Here is a 20,000-nt window from a genome sequence, read left to right as displayed (position 1 = left end):
GAAGGAAGGAAGGAAGGAAGGAAGGAAGGAAGGAAGGACAGAGAGAAGGGAGGGAGGGAGGGAGGAAGGAAGGACAGACAGAAGGGAGGGAGGAAGGAAGGAAGGACAGACAGAAGGAAGAAAGGGAGGGAGGAAGGAAGGACAGACAGAAGGGAGGAAGGAAGGAAGGACAGACAGAAGGGAGGGAGGAAGGAAGGAAGGAAGGAAGGAAGGAAGGAAGGACAGAGAGAAGGGAGGGAGGAAGGAAGGAAGGACAGAGAGAAGGGAGGGAGGAAGGAAGGAAGGACAGACAGAAGGAAGAAAGGAAGGAAGGAAGGACAGAGAGAAGGGAGGGAGGAAGGAAGGAAGGACAGACAGAAGGGAGGGAGGAAGGAAGGAAGGACAGACAGAAGGGAGGAAGGAAGGAAGGAAGGAAGGACAGAGAGAAGGGAGGGAGGAAGGAAGGAAGGACAGACAGAAGGGAGGGAGGAAGGAAGGAAGGACAGAGAGAAGGGAGGGAGGGAGGGAGGGAGGGAGGGAGGAAGGAAGGAAGGAAGGACAGAGAGAAGGGAGGGAGGGAGGAAGGAAGGACAGACAGAAGGGATGAAGGAAGGAAGGAAGGAAGGACAGAGAGAAGGGAGGGAGGGAGGAAGGAAGGACAGACAGACAGAAGGAAGAAAGGGAGGGAGGAAGGAAGGAAGAATGGAAGGAAGGACAAGTTGGCCGGATCACACCCCTTGGCGGGCCGAACCTGGCCCCCGGGCCGCATGTTTGACCCCCCTGACCTAAATATATAAAAAGAGTTCATTTCTGTGGCTCTCAGTGTGTCAGCGTGTGTGTGCTTCCTCTCTTCCTCTCTTCCTCTCAGACCCTCAGACTCTCAGACTCTCAGACTCTCAGAGCTTCAGACTCTCAGAGCTTCAGGCTTCTCTTCTTGTTTTCAGTTCTGTTGTCACAAACACTTTTTTCCCTCCTCTCTATAAAAGCGGCCGGCTGCCGTCATCTCGTCCCTGCGGCTGTTTCTGACTTCACACAACAAAAGATCTAAAGAGGCGCTCGGCTCCTGCTCCGTGAACTCTGCAGCCAACAGCAAGGAAGGAGGGAGGAAAGGAAGGAAGGAGGGAAGGAAGGAAGGAAGGAAGGAAAGGAGGGAGGGAGGAAGGAGGGAAGGCCAACAACACAGCAGATACGATGATTATTGTTATTTCATCACAGCTCAGTTTGTTTAACCCTCCTGTCGTATTCGAGTCAAGGAAGGAAGTTAGGAAGAAGGAGGAAGGAAAGGAAGGAAGGAAGGAAGGAAGGAAGGGAGGGAGGAGGAAGGAAGGGAGGAAGAAGGAAGGGAAGGTAGGTGGGCGGGAGGAAAGGAGGGAGGGAGGGAGGAAGGAGGGAAGGAACAAAGGTTGGAGGGAGGGAAGGAAGGAAGGTAGGTGGGAGGGAGGAAAGAAGGAAGGAGGGAGGGAAGGAAGGAAGGAAGGAGGGAAGGAAGGAAAGGAGGGAAGGAAGGAAGGAGGGAGGAAGGGAAGGAAGGAAAGAAAGAAAGGAAGGAAAGGAGGGAGGGAGGAAATAATTGAATATTTTTACTTGTGAGTATCCGAGTACTTCCTGTTACTGTTACGGTCCAGCAGTAAGGAGGGAGGAAGGAAGGAAGGAAAGGAGTAGGGAGGAAGGAAGGAAGGAAAGGAGTAAGGAGGGAGGAGTTCACAGTCCAGCAGTAAAACATGCCAGAGCACAGTGACGTTTAATGTCCGTACTCATGTTTAGGAAGGAAGGAGATAAGGAAGGAAGGAAGGAAGGAAGGAAGGAAGGAAGGAAGGAAGGAAGGAAAGGAGTACGGAGGAAGGAAGGAAGGAAGGAAGGAGAGAAGGAAAGTTCACGGTCCAGCAGTAAAACACGGCGTCATTGTTTAGTGAATGAATTCCAGAGCACAGTGAGGTTTAATGTCCGTACTCATGTTTAGGAAGGAAGGAGATAAGGAAGGAAGGAAAGGAGTACGGAGGAAGGAAGGAAGGAAGGAAGGAAGGAAGGAGAGAAGGAAAGTTCACGGTCCAGCAGTAAAACACGCCAGAGCACAGTGAGGTTTAATGTCCGTACTCATGTTTAGGAAGGAAGGAGATAAGGAAGGAAGGAAGGGAGTACGGAGGAAGGAAGGAAGGAAGGAAGGAAGGAAGGAGAGAAGGAAAGTTCACGGTCCAGCAGTAAAACACGCCAGAGCACAGTGAGGTTTAATGTCCGTACTCATGTTTAGGAAGGAAGGAAGGAAGGAAGGAGATAAGGAAGGAAGGAAAGGAGTACGGAGGAAGGAAGGAAGGAAGGAAGGAAGGAAGGAGAGAAGGAAAGTTGACGGTCCAGCAGTAAAACACGGCGTCATTGTTTAGTGAATGAATTCCAGAGCACAGTGAGGTTTAATGTCCGTACTCATGTTTAGGAAGGAAGGAAGGAGATAAGGAAGGAAGGAAAGGAGTACGGAGGAAGGAAGGAAGGAAGGAAGGAGAGAAGGAAAGTTCACGGTCCAGCAGTAAGGAGGGAGGAAGGAAGGAAGGAAGGAAAGGAGTAGAGAGGAAGGAAGGAAGGAAAGGAGTAAGGAGGGAGGAGGGAGGAAGGAAGGAAAGGAGTAGGGAGGAAGGAAGGAAGGAAAGGAGTACGGAGGAAGGAAGGAAGGAAGGAGAGAAGGAAAGTTCACGGTCCAGCAGTAAAACACGCCAGAGCACAGTGAGGTTTAATGTCCGTACTCATGTTTAGGAAGGAAGGAGATAAGGAAGGAAGGAAGGAAGGAAAGGAGTACGGAGGGAGGAAGGAAGGAAGGAAGGAAGGAAGGAGATAAGGAAGGAAGGAAAGGAGTACGGAGGAAGGAAGGAAGGAAGGAGAGAAGGAAAGTTCACAGTCCAGCAGTAAGGAGGGAGGAGGGAGGAAGGAAGGAAAGGAGTAGGGAGGAAGGAAGGAAGGAAAGGAGTACGGAGGAAGGAAGGAAGGAAGGAGAGAAGGAAAGTTCACGGTCCAGCAGTAAAACACGCCAGAGCACAGTGAGGTTTAATGTCCGTACTCATGTTTAGGAAGGAAGGAAGGAAGGAAGGAGATAAGGAAGGAAGGAAAGGAGTACGGAGGCGGTCCAGCAGTAAGGAGGGAGGAAGGAAGGAAGGAAAGGAGTAAGGAGGGAGGAGTTCACAGTCCAGCAGTAAAACACGCCAGAGCACAGTGAGGTTTAATGTCCGTACTCATGTTTAGGAAGGAAGGAAGGAAGGAGATAAGGAAGGAAGGAAAGGAGTACGGAGGAAAGAAGGAAGGAAGGAAGGAGAGAAGGAAAGTTCACGGTCCAGCAGTAAGGAGGGAGGAAGGAAGGAAAGGAGTAGGGAGGAAGGAAGGAAAGGAGTACGGAGGGAGGAAGGAAGGAAGGAGAGAAGGAAAGTTCACAGTCCAGCAGTAAGGAGGGAGGAAGGAAGGAAGGAAAGGAGTACGGAGGAAGGAAGGAAGGAAGGAAGGAGAGAAGGAAAGTTCACGGTCCAGCAGTAAAACACGGCGTCATTGTTTAGTGAATGAATTCCAGAGCACAGTGAGGTTTAATGTCCGTACTCATGTTTGGTTTCACGTCCTCATCCATATTCACGTCAACATCAGCCGGCCTCTGAGTGACGGAGACGCTCCGACCAACAGCCGGCCCGTTGTGTGCCGCATGAATATTTCATGTCTCCACTGTGACCCGCAGCTCCGACACGACAGTACGGACAGACAGAAGGAAGGGAGGGAGGGAGGAAGGAAGGAAGGACAGACAGAAGGAAGGGAGGGAGGAAGGAAGGAAGGGAAGAAGGAAGGAAGGAAGGACAGACAGAAGGAAGGAAGGGAGGACAGAAGGAAGGAAGGGAGGGAGGAAGGAAGGGAGGCTCTGTTCTTCCTGGTCTCCGCTGTGACCCCCAGCTCCGAAACAACAGTACAGACAGACAGAAGGAAGGAAGGAAGGAAGGGAGGACAGAAGGAAGGGAGGGAGGAAGGAAGGAAGGACAGACAGAAGGAAGGAAGGAAGGAAGGAAGGGAGGGAGGAAGGAAGGGAGGCTCTGTTCTTCCTGGTCTCCGCTGTGACCCGCAGCTCCGACATGACAGTACGGACAGACAGAAGGAAGGGAGGGAGGGAGGAAGGAAGGAAGGACAGACAGAAGGAAGGAAGGGAGGACAGAAGGAAGGAAGGAAGGGAAGAAGGAAGGGAGACTCTGTTCTTCCTGGTCTCCACTGTGACCCTTGGCTCCGACACGACAGTACGGACAGACAGAAGGAAGGGAGGAAGGAAGGGTGGACAGAAGGAAGACAGGAAGGAAGGAATGAAGAAAGGAAAAAAGGAAGGTAGGAAGGAAGGAGGAAAGACAGACGGTGAAGGACGGACAGACAGAAGGAAGGGAGGGAGGGAGGGAGGAAGGAAGGAAGGAAGCAAAGGTAGGAAAGACAGACAGTGAAGGATGGACAGACAGACAGAAGGAAGGGAGGGAGGGAGGGAGGAAGGAAGGAAGGAAGGAAGGAAGGGATGAAGGAAAGACAGACGGTGAAGGATGGACAGACAGAAGAAGGAAAGGAGGGAGGAAGGAAGGAAGGAAGGAAGGAGGAAAGACAGACGGTGAAGGATGGACAGACAGAAGAAGGGAGGACAGAAGGAAGACAGGAAGGAAAAAAGGAAGGTAGAAAGGACAGAAGGAAGGAATGAAGAAGGACGGAAGGAAAGAAGAAAGAAAAAAGGAAGGACAGAAGGAAGGAAGGAAGCGAAGGAAGGAAAGGAAAAGAGGAAGGGAGGAAGGAAGGGAAGAAGGAAGGGAGGAAGGAAAGGAGAGAGGAAGGGTTGAAGGAAGGAAAGGAGAGAGGAAGTAAGGAAGGAGGAATGAAGGGAGGAAAGGAAAGAAGGAAGGGAGGAAGGACGGAGGAAAGACGGAAGGATGGAGGAAGGAAAGGAGTGAGGAAGGGTTGAAGGAAGGAAAGGAGAGAGGAAGGAAGGAAGGAGTAATGAAGGGAGGAAAGGAAAGAAGGAAGAGAGGAAGGACGGAGGAAAGACGGAAGGATGGAGGGAGAAAGGAAAAGAGGAAGGAAGGAAAGAGGAAAGGAAGGAAGGAGGAATGAAGGGAGGAAAGGAAAGAAGGAAGGGAGGAAGGACGGAGGAAAGACGGAAGGATGGAGGGAGAAAGGAAAAGAGGAAGGAAGGAAGGAAGGGAAGAAGGAAGGGAGGAAGGAAAGGAGAGAGGAAGTAAGGAAGGAGGAATGAAGGGAGGAAAGGAAAGAAGGAAGGGAGGAAGGTCGGAGGAAAGACGGAAGGATGGAGGGACAAAGGAAAAGAGGAAGGGAGGAAAGAGGAAAGGAAGGAAGGAAGGAAGGAAGGAAGGAGGGAGGGAGAAAGGAAAAGAGGAAGGAAGGAAAGAGGAAAGGACGGAGGAAAGAAGGAGGGAGAAACAGCGTCTTCCTGGTGGAGCCGTCGCCCTGCGTGACCCGGTTCGGCCCAGCTTTCCTCGGCTCGGTCCCCGTGTCTGTATAATCTGCTCTGTCAGATGGAAGCTGTCGTGCAGGGTGTGTGTGTGTGTGTGTGTGTGTGTGGGGGGGGGGGGGGGGGGCGCGGGAGGGGGGGGGAATAAGAGCTTTATTGTCTCCCCTTCTCCTCCTTTGTTGGGATTGCAGCAACATTTCTAGGTCACCGGCTGTGACTGAACGCCCTGCTGCCCAAACTGATGCTTCTCTAAGGGAATTCACCCTCCTCCTCCTCCTCCTCCTCCTGCTCCCCATATTTCACCCAGTACTGTCAGGCTGAGGGGGGGGGGGTCGGGGGGTGAATGGGGAGGGGGGGGGCACAATTAGAAATCCGCTCCCAGCAACAACAACAACAGCCGGGGGGTTGTGATCTGCCAAATGATCCCAGCTTGTGTTTTCTGTCAGAGCAGAAACATTATGGACTCCAAGTGTTTGTCAAAAGGTTCTTTGATGGTGATAATTGGGCGGTCGGGGCCCTCAGATCACCCCCCCCCCCCGCCCCCCGCCCCCCGCCCCCCCTGCTGCCAGCCCCCCCCCACAAAATTGAGATTTCTCTTCATAATTATCTTTAACCCTGAAGAAAGGAAAAGAAGAAGGGAGGAAGGAAGGGAAGAAGGAAGGAGGAATGAAGGAAGGAGGGGAAGAAGGAAGAGAGGAAAGTAAAGGAGAGAAGGAAGGGGGAGGGAGAAAGGAAAATAGGAAGGGAGGAAGGTAAGGGGGAGAAAGAAAGAGAGAAGGAAGAAGGAGGGAAGGGAGGAAGGACAAAGGAAAGAAGGAAGGAAGGAGGGAGAAAGGAGAAGAAGAAGGGAGGAAGAAAGGGGGAGAAAGAAAGAGAGAAGGAGGGAGGGAGGGAGGAAGGAAGGAGAGAAGGAAGAGCAGAAACATTATGGACTCCAAGTGTTTGTCAAAAGGTTCTTTGATGGTGATAATTGGGCGGTCGGAGGAGGTTTTTTTTTGGGGAGCCGACAGGAAGTGACATCACCAGGCCAGCTTCTATAACTCAATGCAATCTGACATTCAGGATTTTCTTTCATGTCTTTTGAAAAGAAAACTATAATTCCTGTTAATATTTAGGAGGACAGCATCTTAGGAGGGAGGGAGGAAGGAAAAGAGGGAAGGAAAGAAGGAAAGAAAGGAAGGAGGAAGGAAGAGAGGAAAGGAAGGAAGGAGGGATAGGACATAAGGAGGGAGGAGGGAAGGAAGGAAGGAAAGAAGGAGTGAGGGAGGAGGGAAGGAAGGAAGGAAAGAAGGAGGGAGGGAGGCAGGAAGGACAGACCGAAGGAAGGGAGGAAAGAGAGAGTCCAAACAGACGGTGTCAGTTTGACCCGGGAGGACGACAGGAAGGTGAAGAGCTTCATATGCAGAGTTGTTTCATCTCAGTCTGAACAGAAACTCTGAAACAGCCTGAAGTTTGTGTTCTTGGATGTGAGAGCGAGGAGCAGACTGAGAGAGAGGAGCAGACTGAGAGAGAGGAGCAGACTGAGAGAGAGGAGCAGACTGAGAGAGAGGAGCAGACTGAGAGAGAGGAGCAGACTGAGAGCGAGGAGCAGACTGAGAGCGAGGAGCAGACTGAGAGAGAGGAGCAGACTGAGAGAGAGGAGCAGACTGAGAGGAGCAGACTGAGAGAGAGGAGCAGACTGAGAGGAGCAGACTGAGAGCGAGGAGCAGACTGAGAGAGAGGAGCAGACTGAGAGCGAGGAGCAGACTGAGAGCGAGGAGCAGACTGAGAGCGAGGAGCAGACTGAGAGCGAGGAGCAGACTGAGAGAGAGGAGCAGACTGAGAGGAGCAGACTGAGAGCGAGGAGCAGACTGAGAGCGAGGAGCAGACTGAGAGCGAGGAGCAGACTGAGAGAGAGGAGCAGACTGAGAGAGAGGAGCAGACTGAGAGGAGCAGACTGAGAGCGAGGAGCAGACTGAGAGAGAGGAGCAGACTGAGAGGAGCAGACTGAGAGAGAGGAGCAGACTGAGAGGAGCAGACTGAGAGAGAGGAGCAGACTGAGAGGAGCAGACTGAGAGAGAGGAGCAGACTGAGAGCGAGGAGCAGACTGAGAGAGAGGAGCAGACTGAGAGAGAGGAGCAGACTGAGAGCGAGGAGCAGACTGAGAGCGAGGAGCAGACTGAGAGAGGAGCAGACTGAGAGAGGAGCAGACTGAGAGCGAGGAGCAGACTGAGAGGAGCAGACTGAGAGCGAGGAGCAGACTGAGAGAGAGGAGCAGACTGAGAGCGAGGAGCAGACTGAGAGAGAGGAGCAGACTGAGAGAGAGGAGCAGACTGAGAGAGAGGAGCAGACTGAGAGAGAGGAGCAGACTGAGAGCGAGGAGCAGACTGAGAGGAGCAGACTGAGAGAGAGGAGCAGACTGAGAGAGAGGAGCAGACTGAGAGAGAGGAGCAGACTGAGAGCGAGGAGCAGACTGAGAGGAGCAGACTGAGAGCGAGGAGCAGACTGAGAGCGAGGAGCAGACTGAGAGAGAGGAGCAGACTGAGAGGAGCAGACTGAGAGGAGCAGACTGAGAGGAGCAGACTGAGAGCGAGGAGCAGACTGAGAGGAGCAGACTGAGAGCGAGGAGCAGACTGAGAGCGAGGAGCAGACTGAGAGAGAGGAGCAGACTGAGAGGAGCAGACTGAGAGGAGCAGACTGAGAGGAGCAGACTGAGAGAGAGGAGCAGACTGAGAGGAGCAGACTGAGAGAGAGGAGCAGACAGAGAGAGAGGAGCAGACAGAGAGAGAGGAGCAGACAGAGAGAGAGGAGCAGACAGAGAGAGAGGAGCAGACAGAGAGGAGCAGACTGAGAGGAGCAGACTGAGAGGAGCAGACTGAGAGGAGCAGACTGAGAGGAGCAGACTGAGAGGAGCAGACTGAGAGAGAGGAGCAGACTGAGAGAGAGGAGCAGACTGAGAGGAGCAGACTGAGAGAGAGGAGCAGACTGAGAGGAGCAGACTGAGAGAGAGGAGCAGACTGAGAGGAGCAGACTGAGAGAGAGGAGCAGACTGAGAGAGAGGAGCAGACTGAGAGGAGCAGACTGAGAGAGAGGAGCAGACTGAGAGGAGCAGACTGAGAGAGAGGAGCAGACTGAGAGAGAGGAGCAGACTGAGAGAGAGGAGCAGACTGAGAGAGAGGAGCAGACTGAGAGCGAGGAGCAGACTGAGAGCGAGGAGCAGACTGAGAGCGAGGAGCAGACTGAGAGAGAGGAGCAGACTGAGAGGAGCAGACTGAGAGAGAGGAGCAGACTGAGAGCGAGGAGCAGACTGAGAGCGAGGAGCAGACTGAGAGCGAGCAGACAGAGAGGAGCAGACTGAGAGCGAGGAGCAGACTGAGAGAGAGGAGCAGACTGAGAGAGAGGAGCAGACTGAGAGCGAGGAGCAGACTGAGAGAGAGGAGCAGACTGAGAGCGAGGAGCAGACTGAGAGGAGCAGACAGAGAGGAGCAGACTGAGAGCGAGGAGCAGACTGAGAGAGAGGAGCAGACTGAGAGAGAGGAGCAGACTGAGAGCGAGGAGCAGACTGAGAGAGAGGAGCAGACTGAGAGCGAGGAGCAGACTGAGAGGAGCAGACTGAGAGGAGCAGACTGAGAGCGAGGAGCAGACTGAGAGAGAGGAGCAGACTGAGAGAGAGGAGCAGACTGAGAGCGAGGAGCAGACTGAGAGGAGCAGACTGAGAGAGAGGAGCAGACTGAGAGAGAGGAGCAGACTGAGAGAGAGGAGCAGACTGAGAGAGAGGAGCAGACAGAGAGGAGCAGACAGAGAGAGAGGAGCAGACTGAGAGGAGCAGACTGAGAGAGAGGAGCAGACTGAGAGAGAGGAGCAGACTGAGAGAGAGGAGCAGACTGAGAGAGAGGAGCAGACTGAGAGCAGCGATCTCACTTCAGCACAGTTTCACTTTCACTGTGAGGAGAAACAGCTGATTGGATGTGAAGTGTTTGCAGAAGAGCTGCAGCAGATCTCTGCAGGGAATCTTTAAAGTGAATCAGATCTCTGCAGCTCTCTGACAACGTCTGTTTTGACTGTTCTTCTCTCTTTCTTCCTTCCTTCCTTCTGTCCTTCCTCCCTCCCTCCCTTTCTATTTCTTTCCTTCTTCTCTTTTCCCCTTTCCCCCCTTCCTCCTTCCTTCTGTCCTTCCCTCTTTCCTCTCTCCTTCCTTGTCTCTTTCTTTCCTAACCCCTCCCTTCCTTCTTTCCTCTTTTCCTTTCTCCCTCCCACCTTCCTTCCTTCCTTCCCCCCCTTTCCTTCTACCTTCCTTCCTTCCTTCCTTCAACACTCCCTCCTTTTCTTCCTTCCCTGACCCCCCCCCACTACCCTCTCAGTGTAGAGACCTGAGCATGACTGAAGACTGAATAGAATACTTCCTTTTTAATTTAAAAGAAACCTCAAATTAACCAATTTAAAATCTATACTAAAATGCAAATCATGTAATTATATAGAACCAAACTGTCTCTTTTCTTCTTTTCATCCTGCAATTAAAGTTATTAAAGTAAAAACACACCTGAAGGCTTTTTTACCCACATTAACCCTAAAACTACTAAACCTGTACTAATGAGCAGAGTGAGGTGTGAGCAGACAGACGAGGAGATGGAAGCTCTTAGTTCACTTCTGAGTTTACCTGAAGACTGTGATGATGTTCAGACCTGAGTTATCTGAATCCTGGAGGACGAGCCGTCTGGTTGCCATGGCAGCGGCTCCTCTCCACCAATCCTGTTACACATTTAGTGCAAATTAAACATTAATAATTAGTCAATCAATCATTTATTTATTTATATATAACACCAAACCACAATAAGAGCTATCTGAGGGCACTTTACACACTTCTCTCCAACACACACTCATCTCTCTGCTTTTCAACCTGAAATAAAACTGATGATAGAAATATTTTATAAAGTTATTAAAGTAAAAAGGACCTGAAGGCTGAAGTTACCCCAAAGTTACCCCAACGTTACCCCAAAGTTACCCCAACGCTACGATACCAAACTGTAAGAAGCAGCAGGAAGCTCTTTGTCGTCCTCCCCGGTCAAATTGACCCCGTCTGTTTTGACTGTTCCTCCTTTCCTTCCTACCTTCCTTCCTTCCTCTTTTCCTTCTTTCTTCCTTCCTTCCTTCCATCATTACTCCCTCCTCCTTTCCCCCCTTCCATCCTTCCTTCCTTCCTCTTTTCCTTCATTCTTCCTCCCTCCCTCCCATCATTCCTTCCTTCTTTCGTCCATCCTTCCATTTCTCCCTCCCTCCTTTCCTTTCCTCCCTTCCTCCTTTCCTTTCCTCCCTTCCTTCCTCCTTTCCATCATTCCTCCCTCCCTCTTTCCTTTCATCCCTTTCTTCTTCCCTTCCTTCCTCCTCCTTTCCTTCATTCTTCATTCCTTCCTTCCTTCCTTTCCTCCCTACTCCCTCCCTCCCTTCCTTTCCTCCCTACTCCCTTCCTTCTCCCTTCCTTCCTTCCTTGACTTAATCTTAATCTCTTTCTCTTAACTTCTGATTCCACCTTGAAGCAGTCACAGTGTTTAGACCTGTAGTGTTACCTGAACCTCCTACTTCCTGGAGGACGAGTGGTCTGGTTGCCATGGCAGCCTGGCTCCTCTCCACCAATCCGGCGCAGCGATGCCAGCCCTCCCAGGACGTCCGTCTCATCCCAGTAAAAACAGTCCTGGGAGCAGTTTGGAGAAGGTCAGCGAGCAGCTTCCTCCCTCCCTCCTTTCCTTCCTTCTTTCCTCCCTTCCATCATTGCTTCCTTCTTTTGTCCATCCTCCCTTCCTTTCCTTTCTCCCTCCCTCCCTCCCTCCCTCCTTTCCTTTCCTCCCTCCTTTCCTTGCATCATTCCTTCCTCCTTTCCATCATTCCTCCCTCCCTCCTTTCCTTTCATCCCTTTCTTCCTCCTCCTTTCCTTCATTCCTTCCTTTCCTCCCTACTCCCTCCCTTCCTTTCCTCCCTACTCCCTTCCTTCCTTCCTTCCTTCCCTGACTCGAGGACAACAGGAGGGTTAAGCTCTTTCTCTTAACTTCTGATTCCACCTTGAAGCAGTCACAGTGTTCAGACCTGAGTTACCTGAACCTCCTACTTCCTGGAGGACGAGTGGTCTGGTTGCCATGGCAGCCTGGCTCCTCTCCACCAATCCGGCGCAGCGATGCCAGCCCTCCCAGGACGTCCGTCTCATCCCAGTAAAAACAGTCCTGGGAGCAGTTTGGAGAAGGTCAGCGAGCAGCTTGCTCAGCACTGGAGCCTCAGTGTACCCGTTGCCCCATTGTGTCTGAATGAATGGGGCGGTCTAATTACTGGAGCAGCGACGGGGGCTGCCGGCTTTCATCACAAAAGACTCAAATGTGGAAGTTTGGTGCCAGAAAGCAAATCAAAGCCAAGCGAGTGATTAGAGGAGAATGTGGTTTACATACAAAGAGTCTCCTCAGGGTGATTCTGTGAAGAAGACAATGAAGACAAGAATGTTGTGTCATTATCGCTCAGCATGACGGCCATAAATACTAATTCATTTTTTTAATAAAATGATTTTAGATGACAGGGAAGTACACAACGTTTTCGGCTGCCTCAGTTTCTCTTTTATACATTTCACCGTCATTAACTGGTGAATGAAAAAGGAAACGAAGGCTGAAGGAAAGTTGGGAGGTCATTTAATGGACGTCGGTCTGCAGCTCCTATGTGTGCGTTCTTAAAACAGAAGATTGAGAAGTAATTCAGTCACTCTTAATGTTGGCAAGGAAAGCAATCATGGTGAAGTGGGTCGGAGATGACCCTCCCTCTGTTCTTATATGGAAATCTCTGACATCTGAGGTTGTGACTCTTGAAAAGTTGGGACATTACATGAATGGGAGGATTCATACTTTTGAGCAGAAATGGAAGAAACCATTGGAACATGTTGGAGTTAAATACAACTTGGACCTGAACTAACTGGACACACACTTGAAATATGACTTTACGGGAATCTGACCTGTGTATGTGTTTCACTAGATGGACTTTCATATTGTTTGAGTGCTGTGCTTCTCTCTTTCCACTTATAGACCAGTCTTGTAAACTTGTGAAAATTGTAATTTTGCAATTTGATTTTTTTGTATGTTTTTGGAAAATTGAATAAAAGTTTTTAAAGAAACAAAAACAAAAAAAACCCAGAAGATTGAACTATAAACATGTTAACAGTAAGCTAATGCTAATGTACCACTGAGGACATCGAGCTCATGTCAAGTTTAGTTTCAGTATGAAGTGAAAATAGCATCAACGGACCGTCACGTGACCCGTACCTGCAGATACCACTGCCATGTCAAAACTAAAGTAGTCGGCTATAGCAGCACCGGTGTTACGAACCAACTGGTTTCCAATTTAACTGGTTTCCTTACCGTCACAAATTCACAAATATTCAGCCAGCGTATTACTGGAGGTTTTTAAGTCAGAGTTATATAGTGTTCACTTCCAGAACCGGACAGTAACGGAGTACATTTACTTGAGTACATTACTTAAGTAGAATTTTGAGGGCACCACTGATTGGGACAGCCTATCAGCAATCACCTTCAGCCAAAATCAACTCCATGGTCAGGTTAGGTGAGAGGCGAAACCATGGAGGAAAGTAAGAAGAGAAGGAAGGGTGGAAGGAAGGAAGGAAACCATGGAGGAAACAATGGAAGAAGACGCAGCAGGTCCATCTCGGCTCAGGATGAAAATGACTTGATTTTACTTTTAATTCCTTTTACATTCTCCCTCCCTCCCTCTCTCCCTCCTTTCCTTCCTTCTCTCTTCTCCAAGGTATTAACATTAACATTTGTCATAACTCCATCTTGGACATTTCTATACATAAATGGAAGCACTGTGGCAGTAGTAATGCAATATTTAGAAAATGTACTCTTCTATCTTGATACTCAAGTACTTTTAAAAACAAGTACTTCAGTACTTTTACTTAAGTAGACATCTGACCGTAGTACTTTTACTTGTACTTGAGTAAAATTTAGCAAGGGGTATCTGTACTTTTACTCAAGTAAGGAAGCTGTGTACTCTGTCCGCCTCTGGCCACTTCCAGAAACAATATTTGCTGCAGTAGATGTTGAACTGAGACTTGAAAATCACCAGAAATATTTTTAGTTTTCTACTTTTGTGAATTGGACTTGACCCGATTTTGCAAACTGTTCATTCATTGGACGAGCCATTTTCTCCCAGCATGCTTTGCTCCAGTCCACATTTTAAGAATAAACAAATAAAATAAATATATTGCCGTTATAATTTTTAAATATACAACCATGGAAGTTATAGAAGACTGAAATAGGAGTTGATTTAAGTTGAAAAATTGGAAGTGATAAGAAAGAAAGCTGTGGAGCACAAGAGTGACCATGACTGAGAAATGCACAGCAAGAAAGCGTTATAAATACATCATGGATTATATATCATACACATATAATTAATGATCTTCTTTTTGAAAAATCCTGGCTACGGCCTTGAGCATGAGTGGCAATGTCCGAAGCACACTAACATTAAAAGTCAATACCTCAAATTAATACACTTGTAAATAAACGCAGGTCTCTGCTAGCCAGCTAACTCAACTTCACATGCTAACAGTAACGGCTAATTTAGCAACAGTACTCACTCAAACGTCTCCCAACGCGGCTCACACTCCGGCTGGTTCATGTTAGACAGAGTCGTAATCCATCTGGGTCTTAATTCTTACAAAATGCTGTATTTACAAAGAATAAAACCAACTTAAAACAGTGTATTATCCTCTCTTTCGCGCCGTTTGAACTAAGTCCCGCCCACGGCAGAATCCGACAGGTCAACTTCCTGTCCTCATTTGCTTGATTGACACCTGTCTATCCAATACAAAATCAGAAAACGGACATGAGAAGTTCAAGGTCTGCTCTAAATGTAGGATATTTGAATACTTTAACTAAAATACTCAGTTTCCCATATTAATGCAGAAATTAAACCACATAAGTAATAAATGAGGTGGTATTTCACAAAATCAGGATAAAACTACATTACAGATATCAAAGTACTATAGTATGAACTTAGTAGGGCACTACACTTAAATCCTAAATAGTATGTTATAGGCTACGATGTTAAATGTAAGCTTGTCAATATACTAAACATAAAACTTTGATTACATATAGACACTTGCTATGCTAACATTAGCATATAAGAGACTGATTGTCAAGTTAGCATGCTCATACTGAAACGCTAAATACTACATTCTAAATTATTAGTGCCAGGGTTATTATAGTTAACTAAAACTAAAAGTAGCAGTGAAAAAAATAATCAGTTAAATTAAATAATGAATTAAATGGTGTATGAGCCAGCTGAGTAATTCTTATAGAACTAATTGGAGACCAGTTTTGGTCCAGTATCAGCAGCTCCTCCACTAATCAGGCAGGTGGTCATGTGACTTCATTTAGCGGTTAGCAGCAGCAGTAAACAGGATGTTGGGAGGCCAGAAACCGTCAGTGACAGCTGAATAAATGAAGCTCGGTGTGCCGTCTGTGGCAGTGTACTGTTCACTGTGGCGGCCAGCTGAGAGGCAGACTCCCTCCGTCGCCATGACAGCGGGAGGTTCGGAGGACAATGGCGCGCTGTGTCCGCTCGGCTTGGGTGGAGGCAACGACGGTGACGAAACGATGGCGAGATTACAAACAGCTGAGAGTCGAGGCTGAGTGTGACTCCTTCTCCTCCCTCCCTCCATCTCTCTTTCTTTTCTCCCCCTATACCTTCCTTCTTTCTTCCATCCTTCATTTCCTTCCTCCCTTCCTTCTTTCCTTTCCTTTTCTCCCTTCCTTCCTCCCTCCTTTCCTACCTTCCTTCTTTCCTGCCTTCCTCTTTTCCTTTCTCCCTCCCTCCCTCCTACCTTCCTTCTTTCCTCCGTCCTTCCTTCCTTCATTTCCTTCCTCCCTTCCTTCTTTCCTTTCCTTTTCTCCCTCCTTTCCTACCCTCCTTCCTTCTTCCCCCTCCCTCCTTCTCTCTTTCTTTCCTTTCCCAACCTTCCTTCCTCCCTTCTTTCTTTCCTGCCTTCCTCTTTTCCTTTCTCCTCCTTCTCCCTCCCTCCCTCCTACCTTCCTTCCTTCCTTCTTTCCTCCATCCTTCCTTCCTTAATTTCCTTCCTAACCTTCCTTTTTTCCTTTCCTTTTCTCCCTTCCTTCCTCCCTCCTTCCTTATTCCTCCCTCCCTGGCTCCTTCTCTCTTTCTTTCCTCCCCCAACCGTCCTTCCTCCCGTCCTTCTTTCCTGCCTTCCTCTTTTCCTTTCTCCCTCCTTCTCCCTCCCTCCCTCCTACCTTCCTTCCTCCCTTCTTTCCTCCGTCCTTCTTTCCTTCATTTCCTTCCTCCCTTCCTTCTTTCCTTTCCTTTTCTCCCTTCCTTCCTCCCTCCTTCCTTCTTCCTTCTTCCTCCCTCCCTGGCTCCTTCTCTCTTTCTTTCCTCCCCCAACCTTCCTTCCTCCCTTCCTTCTTTCCTGCCTTCCTCTTTTCCTTTCTCCTTCCTTCCCTCCCTCCCTCCTTCTCTCCCTCCTACCTTCCTTCCTCCCTTCTTTCCTCCGTCCTTCCTTCCTTCATTTCCTTCCTCCCTTCCTTCTTTCCTTTCCTTTTCTCCCTTCCTTCCTCCCTCCTTTCATACCTTCCTTCTTTCCTGCCTTCCTCTTTTCCTTTCTCCCTCCCTCCCTCCTTCTCCCTCCCTCCCTCCTACCTTCCTTCCTCCCTTCTTTCCTCCGTCATTCCTTCCTTCTTTCCTCCTTCGTTCCTTCCTTCATTTCCTTCCTCCCTTCCTTCTTTCCTTGCCTTTTCTCCCTTCCTTCCTCCCTCCTTTCCTACCTTCCTTCTTTCCTGCCTTCCTCTTTTCCTTTGTCCCTCCCTCCCTCCCTCCCTCCCTCCTACCTTCCTTCCTTCCTTCATTTCCTTCCTCCCTTCCTTCCTGCCTTCCTTCCTACAGTGATCATGGTTTTACAGAATGAACTGCCAAATATATACGGGTCTTCCTTCTTTCCTTCTTTCCGTCCTTCCTTCCTTCCTTCCTTCGTACCTACCTACCTACCTACCTTCCTTCCTTCCTTCTTTCCTCCGTCCTTCATTTCCTTCCTTCCTCCCTTCCTTCTTTCCTTTCCTTTTCTCCCTTCCTTCCTCCCTCCTTTCCAACCTTCCTTCCTTCCCTTCCTTCCTTCCTCCTTTATCTTTCCTTCCTTCCTTCCTATCTTTCTCCTGTATCTTTCCTTCCTCCTTCCTTCCTTTCTTTCTCTTCTTCCTCCTTTATCTTTCCCTCTAGGTGGATAAAATATTTAATATTTATCATTCTTTTGTGGTTACACCATTTGACATTTTCAGGAGCATTCATTAAAGATAAAGCCTGCTAATAAATCAACTTTCTAAATACAAACCAGGTTTTTCTGTGGTTGTCTTTTTTTTTATTTTATTAAAGTGACATTTCTCTTGTGGCTAAAAACAAAACCAACAGTAACGCTGTCACATGACAGACGAGGCGCTGTGCAGATTTCTGCTATCAAAGAAAATCAGAGAAAAAGAAAAAAAAAAAGCAAAAAATAAAACTCAGACACAAAAGTCAAAACTCAGCATCTGCAGACATTTAAAATATATATTACTATACGACCCCATCGACTCATTCACACTCAGAAGAAACTGAAGGAAACAACCAAAAAACACAAAAGACTAAAAAACGCTGACAGCAGCTGAGCAGTTTGAGCCAAATTTGGTCCATATTCCAGCTCCATATAAGGAGGGAGGAGGGAAGGAAGGAAGGTAGGATTGGAGGGAGGGAGGAAAGAAGGAAGGAAGAAGGAAGGGAGGAAGGGGAGGAGGGAGGAAGGGAGGGAGGAGAAAGAAGGGAGGAAGGAGGGAGGGAGGGAGGGAGGGAGGAAGGAAGGGAGGAGGAAGGAAGGAAGGAAGGAAGGACAGAAGTAATATATTAGAGGATTATGGCAAAAATGTCTAAGTGGTGTAACCATAAAAACTTTGGAAGGAAGGAAGGAGGGAGGGAAGAAGGAAGGGAGGGAGGGATGAAGGGATGAAGGAAGGAAAAAAGGAAGGAAGGTATGAAGGAAAGGAGGGAGGAAGGAAAGATGGGAGGGAGGCTTTTATTCTGAAATTTATATTTTATCATAGCACCGATACAAAAGTATAATAATGAGGTATCTATGTCCATGTGTTTAAGTGAAATGAGTCAAGGAAGGAAGGAAAGGAGGAAAGGAGGAAAGAAAGAAGGTAGGAAGGTAGGAAGGTAGGAGGGGAGGGGAGGAAGGAAGGAAAGGAGGGAGGGAGGAAGGAGGGAAGGAAGGAAGGTAGGAGGGAGGGAGGAAAGAAGGAAGGAGGGAGGGTGGGAAGGAAGATGGAAGGAAAGGAGGGAGGAAGGAAGGACAGAAGGAAGGAGGGAAGGAATGACGGTAGGAAGGTAGGAGGGAGGGAGGAACGAAGGAAGGAAGGAATGATGGAAGGAAAGGAGGGAGGGAGGGAGGGAGGGAGGGAGGGAGGAAAGAAGGAAGGAGGGAGGGTGGGAAGGAAGGAAGGAGGGAGGGGAGGGAGGAAGGAAGGAGGAAAAAGAGAAGGAGGGAAAAAGGAAGGTAGGAGGGAAGGGGGGAAAGAAGGAAAGAGGGAGGGAAGGAAAGAAGGACAGAAGGACAGAAGGAAGGAAGGAAGTCAGGAAGGGCAGAAGGAAGGGAGGAAGAAGTAAGGAAAGGAGGGAGGGAGGAAGGACAGAAAGAAAGGAAGGAGGGAGGAAGGAAGGAAGGAAGATTTCAAACCACTTTTTCTCCTGATTATGATCCGGGGTCATAAACACTGATCATCGTCCAGCTGCTGTCAGCGTCTGTGAAATACAGTAAATAAGACGGAGCGGATATCCAGTTAACTAAAAAACTAAAGAAATGAAAGTGAGGAAGGAGGGAGGGAAGGAAGGAAGGAAGGTAGGTAGGTAGGAGGGAGGGAGCGAGGGAGGAAGGAGGGAAGAAGAAGGAAAGGAGGAAGAAAAGAAGGGAAGGGTGAACAGAGGAAAGAAGGAAAGAAGGACGGAAGGAAGGAAGGAAGGCAGGAAAGGCAGAAGGAAGGAAGGAAGGGAGGAAGGAAGGAAAGGAGGAAGGAAGGAAGGACAGAAGGAAGGAAGGAAGGAAGGCAGGAAAGGCAGACAGAAGGGAGGAAGAAGGAAGGAAAGGGAGGAAGGAAGGAAGGACAGAAGGAAGGAAGTCAGGAAGGACAGAAGGAAGGAAGGAAGGACAGAAGGAAGGAAAGGAGGAAGGAAGGAAGGACAGAAGGAAGAAAGGAAGGCAGGAAAGGCAGACAGAAGGGAGGAAGAAGGAAGGAAAGGAGGAAGGAAGGAAGGAAGTCAGGAAGGAAAGGAGGAAGGAAGAAGGACAGAAGGAAGAAAGGAAGGCAGGAAAGGCAGACAGAAGAGAGGAAGAAGAAGGAAGGAAGTCAGGAAGGACAGAAGGAAGGAAGGAAGGAAGAAAGGAAAGAAGGAAAGAAGGAAGGAAGGAAGGAAGGAAGGAAGGAAAGAAGGAAGGAAGGATATCCAGTAAACATATTGGTGAGTTAATTAAAAACCTAAAGAAATGAAAGTAATTAATAAAATTGACTGTGTTCATTTATAAAGTCTGTAAACCGGAGAGGACGGAGGGGCGACTCCAACATGTCTGACAGTCTGAGTCGATTCTACTCAAGTTTTTAAAAACAGGAAGTTACAGCCTCGTGTGACCTTTTGACCTTTGACCTTTGACCTTTGACCTCAGCAGTGCGTCCCCACCGTGGCGTAGGTGGTGGAGGTGGACGGCTCCCTGCGGACGGTGCTGAACGGCGACAGCTCGGTGGTGGTGCACTCGATGTCGGCGTCGCTGGTGGCGGTGGTGGCGGCGGGATGGAAGGAAGGAGGGAGAGAGGGAAGGAAAGAAGGACAGAAGGAAGGAAGGCAGTCAGGAAGGACAGAAGGAAGGAAGGGAGGAGGGAGGGAGGAAAACAGGACGGAAAGGAGGGAGGGAGGAAGGAGGAGGGAAGGAGGAAGGAGGGAAGGAAGGAAGGTAGGAGGGAGGAAAAAAGGACGGAAAGGAGGGAGGGAGGAAGGAGGGAGGAAGGAGGGAGGGAAGGAGGAAGGAGGGAAGGAAGGAGGGAGGGAGGGAGGGAAGGAAAGAAGGTAGAGAAGGCAGGGCAGGGGAGGGAAGGACAGAAGGAAGGAAGGTAGAAGGGAGGGAGGAAAAAAGGACGGAAAGGAGGGAGGGAGGAAGGAGGGAGGAAGGAGGGAGGGAAGGAGGAAGGAGGGAAGGTAGGAAGGTAGGAGGGAGGGAGGGAAGGAAAGAAAGGTAGGAAGGCAGGGAGGGAGGGAGGAAGGAGGGAGGGAAGGAGGAAGGAGGGAAGGAAGGTAGGAGGGAGAGGAAGGAAGGGTGAGGGAGAGAGGGAGGGAGGAAGGAAGTCAGGAAGGACAGAAGGAAGGTAGGAGGGAGGGAGGAATGAAGGAAGGAAAGGAAGAAGGAAGGAAGGAAGGAAGGAAGGAAGGAAGGAAGGAACAGTCAAAACGGACAGGGTCAGTTTGACCTTTGACCTCAGCAGTGCGTCCCCCACGGTGGCGTAGGTGGTGGAGGTGGACG

The 20,000-nt window shown here is 49.2% G+C and overlaps 2 protein-coding genes across 2 annotated transcripts in view; one reads left to right on the top strand and one right to left on the bottom strand.

Annotated features, from left to right (window-relative positions):
* Positions 1-11,703, top strand: part of LOC128358956 (hyaluronidase-2-like) — an 18,297-nt gene extending 6,594 nt beyond the window's left edge. The window contains exons 5-6 of the mRNA XM_053319361.1: positions 10,945-11,119; positions 11,520-11,703. Of these exons, the coding sequence (XP_053175336.1) occupies positions 10,945-11,119; positions 11,520-11,703 (359 nt within the window). The remainder of the gene's footprint in view (positions 1-10,944; positions 11,120-11,519) is intronic.
* Positions 11,704-19,147: 7,444 nt separating this feature from the next.
* Positions 19,148-20,000, bottom strand: part of LOC128358955 (prosaposin receptor GPR37-like) — a 5,216-nt gene continuing 4,363 nt past the window's right edge. The window contains exon 2 of the mRNA XM_053319360.1: positions 19,148-19,237. Within this exon, the coding sequence (XP_053175335.1) occupies positions 19,148-19,237 (90 nt within the window). The remainder of the gene's footprint in view (positions 19,238-20,000) is intronic.

This window comes from Scomber japonicus, chromosome 5 (genome assembly GCF_027409825.1).
Source record: "Scomber japonicus isolate fScoJap1 chromosome 5, fScoJap1.pri, whole genome shotgun sequence".
Taxonomy (NCBI): domain Eukaryota; kingdom Metazoa; phylum Chordata; class Actinopteri; order Scombriformes; family Scombridae; genus Scomber; species Scomber japonicus.
This window is presented reverse-complemented; position numbering and strand designations above follow the sequence as displayed.